The sequence below is a fragment of the Stegastes partitus genome, unplaced genomic scaffold, assembly GCF_000690725.1.
Source record: "Stegastes partitus isolate 25-593 unplaced genomic scaffold, Stegastes_partitus-1.0.2 Scaffold62, whole genome shotgun sequence".
In the NCBI taxonomy this organism is placed as follows: Eukaryota; Metazoa; Chordata; class Actinopteri; family Pomacentridae; genus Stegastes; species Stegastes partitus.
In genome coordinates this window covers 600,091-606,090 of record NW_007577793.1, presented here as the reverse complement: position 1 = coordinate 606,090, position 6,000 = coordinate 600,091, and the positions used below count along the sequence as shown (strand labels likewise).

General features: G+C 41.8%; 1 protein-coding gene across 1 annotated transcript in view; it reads left to right on the top strand.

Annotated features, from left to right (window-relative positions):
- The first annotated feature begins 981 nt into the window (after positions 1–981).
- dscamb (Down syndrome cell adhesion molecule b) overlaps positions 982–6,000 on the top strand; it is a 128,437-nt gene continuing 123,418 nt past the window's right edge. Inside the window, exon 1 of the mRNA XM_008275951.1 lies at positions 982–1,069. Within this exon, the coding sequence (XP_008274173.1) occupies positions 1,027–1,069 (43 nt within the window). The 5' untranslated portion in view covers positions 982–1,026. The remainder of the gene's footprint in view (positions 1,070–6,000) is intronic.

Sequence of the window (6,000 nt, the reverse complement as noted above, 5' to 3'; positions counted from 1 at the left end):
AATCCATAAGCGAAACACCCTCTGAACATGATTCAAGCCAGATCTGGTATATAATGCTGCATCCTGAGTACACCTGCACACCAGCAGACAGCGCTTTCCGTTTGAGCCGAGACAACTCCGTGCGTAAAAATCCTTGGTGCTTCGGTGCGTCAGGTGCAGCTCATTTCCTTAATGCAAATGCCCCGCTCGCTGCGTGCTCTCACACTCTCCCACCTTCCACTAGTATCCTGCCCTCAGGACCGACCGGTAGCCGCCTCTGCTCCTTTAAGGCAATGAGGAATTAAAGCGTCTGCAGGGGCAGGGGAGAGGGTTATTCTGTGTAATGCTCAGAGAGTCAGTGTGGTGCGATTAGAGAGCGGCAGCGGGGAAGATGCGCTTACTCGCCTCTTGCTGGACGCACAGAGGCGATGGAGATGATCTGACTTTGGAGTCTGAGAAAAAAACCTGTTTTTCATTCTTATACTACCACCCTCTCCCTTCTGTTTGCTTCTTTGCTCTTTTAGTTCTTTTAATTTTCTAAAAAAAATAAGATTTTTCACCCCCAAGGATGATCCGTCAGACAGTGTTATATTTAGGAAATCGGAGCTTCTGACATTTTTTTTTTCTTCTTCAAAGATTTTAGTTTAGCCAGTTTTGGGGGGAATTCATTATGGTTTCAGGATCCGCTCTTACCCGGCTCTGACTCAGCATCACACACACCTGGGCTTCACCCCTTCAGCATCCTTTTGAATAACAGGGAGAAGCAGCAAGACGCGGAGCAGAGGAGGAGAGTCTGAGCACAGCTCTCCACAAGACAATCACAGAGGCTCATTTATGGTCCAAGCGCAAAAAAGACAGCTCAGAAGGAAAATCAGTGTAACGAAAAAAGTAGGAACGAGATATTAAAAGTAGATACTTGGACCGGTTTGCTTCAAGACAGTGGCAAATGTTTAACCTTACCCCAGGCGCACAGAAGAGAAACCCAGGGAGGCACCGGTCGGAGGAAGAAGAGAAAGCATAGCTTGGGGGGATTGAACGGAGCAGGGCATGTGGATATTGGCTTTTATCTTTTTCCAGAGCATCTTGAATGGTAAGTTTTACCTGCTCATCTTTGCTTTTTCTTTTTGTTTTCTTTTTTCAGTCTTTTTTTTTATTTTTATTTTTTTTTATTAGTGCTCATTACCTACTGCAGAAGGCAAATCACTGGTAGACAGCTAAGTGACTAAAGAGGGAGGATGGAGGTCACCTGTGACCCACATGAAATGGATTTTATATGGTTGTCAAAAGGCTGACACCCTTGATAGAGGGAAAGAGACGGGCGAGGCATGAATTGCGTTTTAAATCCTTCAAGCTCCCCTACAAACCATTAGACACATCTCTGGCCTTCAGGTATACACCCTCAGCCAGATGAAATAAAAAGGGATAAATTATACTTGCTTGAGCTTTTATGTAATTAATTTGTTTGATTGTCTTGATTTCGGTTTTCTAGTTTTAAGTTTTAATTGTTTTGAATTTGCATCTGATGAATCTGACTTGCATCTGTTTTTATTTTATGCCTAATGTTACTTATTCTGTCACAACCTTGTTCCACTGTGGCCCTTAGTAATAAGTGACGTCTTTGATATAATGGACATTTGGTTTAACCCTTTCCCCCTCTGCCACAGTTAACATTTTTATCAAGTTTTAAATGGCCTAAATGAATATAAAGCATCAAAATGGTGAATTCACACTGATATTTTAAATTCAGTGATCCATATTTGCATTTGAATAATTTTTTTATTCAAAAATATTGAATTCTAATCATGGCTCCGTCAGAATTTTAGCAACATTTCCACAGCCAAATTTAAATGCAGCTTTACGTTATTCACCTTTAAATGCAGTTTGTGGAGAGAAAACGAGCTCTATTAGTACAAAGTGTTCTTGTAAGTGATTTAAAAAATGTAATGTTTTTGATGAGACACATTCCACAAAGGTCACCTTTTTTCCCCCCAGGAAACGCAAAAGTACACACACAAAAAATTTAAATAAATTTAAATTCAAATACTTGATTCTAACACCCCAGATGTGGTTGTGCGTCTTATCTGCGTTTTCTTGTACACATGTATAATCGCATGCATGTGTACCATTGCACACATGCATGCGGCCGATACCGTGCACGCATATTTGTGTGCTCATATAGTGTATCTATAATCAATAGTGGAAAATTGATACAGTTTATTGTATTCACTTATTGGTCAGAGTCCCTTCTACAGGGAGGGATTATGGCTGACTGGGTGTGTACGAAAACAGGCAAAGAAAAAGGGAGAGTTGAAGAAGGAGAGGAAGGAAAATGGAAACATGACTGTAAGAAAAACACACCAGGGTGACAAGATTCAGGGATTGTTCGCATATTGGAACAAAACAAGCCAACCGTTGGATGCATTTGTATCAAAGGGTCAAAAAAAAAAAAAAAAAAAAAAAAGCTGAATTCACAAAGCAAAAATTGTGGAAATGGGGATTTACAGGTATGAATACATTTAACCGCATCAAGGGGCTGTTATATGATATGGTGTGTCCCCAAAATGGATTTTCCCTTCTGGCCGGAATGATAAAATAAGGCTTCAAAATGGATTTTTGTTTCTGTCGACGCTTTTTCAGTGCTGAGGCAACCCTCAGTCGGTGCCGTTTATTGACATTGACTCCACATAAAATGGTATCTCCCTCAGCCCAGCTTGTGCTGAAACTCATAAAGGAACAATAAGGAATCCTCATTAATCATAATCATCTGACTCTGACATTAGATCAACTGCCATGCAAGATTGTGTCCGTTTATTGCATAAGGGATTATTGAGGAGGCCCTTGGCAAACAACTGATAGGGATTAAGCAGCAGACAGCGTTGAGTGCAGACATTACACTTTTTGTGTTTGTCATTTGCGCTGCAATGTTTTTTTTTTTAAACCCTTTTTTTATGTATACGTTTTTAGCGCTTGCTGTTGATTTTTATTCGATTTCTCCATCACTGTCGAGGAGCCGAGCCGTACGACTTTGTCCTCTGTGGCTGGATGTTTTGTTGATTATCATGAAAATGAGGTGTTCATCGGCTGAGCAGTCGTTGTCAGAATGAATGAATGACCTTGTAGATAGAAGCCAGCACAGAGATTGGATTCCAGACAATTCTTGCTGTTTCAGAGTTGGGCCTATCACGTGCTCACTGGCCTGTCTCTATGGTAACCTCCTTAATGGGTGTCAGGGGCTGCGTCCTAAAACATTCACCCATTCACTCCTCAGTATATGGGGTAGAAAAGCTATATGGTGTGTTGTCGTCTGGTGGCCATAAAACAATTATTCATGTCAGTCACAATCTGTGGTGGTGGTTGGTCCGTTTAGTCATGTTCCACATTGCAGGGTGGGATCATTTTCATCCACAATGTTGGGGGTAATAAGTCCTCGCAAATTGGACGTCTCTACAAAATGGCAGACTCAGGAAATAAGAGACTGTATGGTGATCATGATGTGAAGCTGTGACTGTTGTGGCAAACCGAGTTGGTCCGGAAGTAGTTGACCTGGAGCTAATCGCATCCTGTTACATCAGCGTGTCCACAGGTGTGTGACCAAGGTGGCTTTTCGTTGTGTTTCCTGCTCCCCTCGCTTGCATCTCTTGAGGATGTGAGCTATAGGATGCACCTGTGCACTTGAGATATGTTTAAGAGATTTGGAGATCCTCCATGATGGCAGAGGGGGAACAATTTCCAGGTCAGAGGAGGAGAGAAAACACAAGAAAGCAGCATAATGAAAATCCCCCCAAATGACAACCATGTGTCTCGCCGGCGTTTTCAGGGTTCCTTTGTCAGCTTAACGAACTCTGGAACCTATTAATGAAAGGGGAAACAGATACACACCTGGACAATGCTCACAAATGTCCATTTTAATTGCTCTCATCGTGGAAATAATTGCAGTTCATTGTCCATTATCAAGAGGAGGCAAAAGACAATCTCACTTCTTACTCTTTTGATTCCACACGGTATAAAAATTAAAATGGTAAATCTGACACGTTCCCCAGCCAACAGGCATAATTATTTTTTGTATTCGGTTTAAGACTTTATGCTTTTGCTATTTCTTGTGCCTATCAAAGTAGAATCTATAAATTCAGTCATCAGTACAGGAGAGGAAACATTAAATATCTCTGCCTGAAAGCTGCCTCTAGGCAAAACCACAGCAAGCTAAACTGGCGTATTCAAATTCTCATTGCAAAGATATAATGAGACAAGGCTGCTCACAGAGTCCCCACAAAGACTATGATGATTTGTAGACATACGTGCGGCTTAACCTGACGCTTAAAAAGGACTTATCTCGTATGTCTTCAATAAATGAACATTTACACAGAGGTCAGGAAATCAGGCAATCAAATTTTGATCTCAATTAGCTGTGACCTTTCTTGTACTAAACACACATCCACTATGAAATAAGAAAGCTCTTTCAGAGCATCAAGCCCAGTGTCGCTTACAGTACAGTAAATAGCTGCCAACATCAGTTAGTCTGCCAATTTTACATGACCCCATATTACTAGCAACCTGAAACACAGGATGGAAATGCTGCGGAGACTGAGGTGGAAACAGAGATTGAACTTGGCTGAAGCAGAAAGGGGGAACTGGTGTTTGCGTGGTGATAAATCTACATGAAGGCAGGTCGCTGATGAGAGGCTCATTTGTCGGAGCTGTGAGGTGATTCTCAAGTCTCTGTCAGGATGTCCAAAGATCAGTGGCCGCCCAGTGGCTGCAGTGTCCGTTCATAGGCTGTGTAAAGCAGTGTAGTGAAACCTGACCAGCCTTACGTCTGCACTCACAGCCATTAGTCTGTTTACTAATTACCAATTAGGGTTTGGTTGCACAAGCGGTATCATAGCTCATGAAATTAAATTACCCCATGAAAACACGTAGCGTACAGTCAAGTGATAGATCATCTTGTGCAGCCTTACTCTGATATGAATATCTAATGGGCTAAATTAAGTTTACAAACCCACTTAACTCTGACTCACTTGTGTGAGTTATAAGAGGGTTTGTTGGGTTACATTTTGAACTCTGCGCGTGATTCCAGTTGAAAGGGCTGCTAATGTTGGGTAATGGATACCCTGATGTGTGATCATAATAGATAACCCCTAGTTCATACAGCTGTATAATGAGGGCTAGTCTACTGTACCGTACCTCCTCGAGCCTGTCTAGCTCTCTAATTAGGACGAAGCTTTGGTGACTTGCGTGTGTGTGTATGTGAGTGTGTGTGCTGCGTTTCACCCAATGTAAAATCTAATTACCGATCACACTGTGTCTGTCTGGATTTCACTGAATCGGAGGTGTAATTGCGCAAGCCCGCGTGTAAATGTCTCTTGCATTAAAATGTTAACGATATCATTTAGCATCTGCAGGGAAGAGCAGAAAAGCCCTCAGCACCCAGATGTAGGTGTTTGATCATGCGTGCAAAGTGAGGTTGTAGTACATCTGGCGGGGGTTTCCCTCTCAGACAGGGTTCTCAGTAGAGAGGATGTTTTTAATTCACTCAGCACCTGTCAAAGTGACATGTTATATTACTGTGCTGCACAGCACAGGTGCTGTAGCAGAGGAACTGGTGTAAAAGCTTTATTTGACAGTTTAAAACAGGCTAAGTCAAGAAAGAGGCACTTCTCTCTTGTACAGAGGTGCTTCTATCTTGGCACAGGAGATTGTGACCTGTGACTTTCTGCATGACTATTCAAGAGTCCTGCAACTCTTTTCTTGACCCACAAGCCAAGACAGTTATGTGAAGAGTACGAGTCAACTGATATGGTTTTCTCAGACTGATGCGATGAGTAATAATCAAGGAGCTCGATGGCCAATATTTGGAACTGACATGCATGTGCAGGAAAGAATAAAATTGTGGTGCTACAATTTTGAATAACTCAAACTCCATCACAAATGATATGTCTTGTGTCTGTTTTACATATGTTAAATTAAAGAAGAACTTTTAGACATTTATCCTTCAGTGTTGTTGTTTGTGGTGTGTGATGTAAC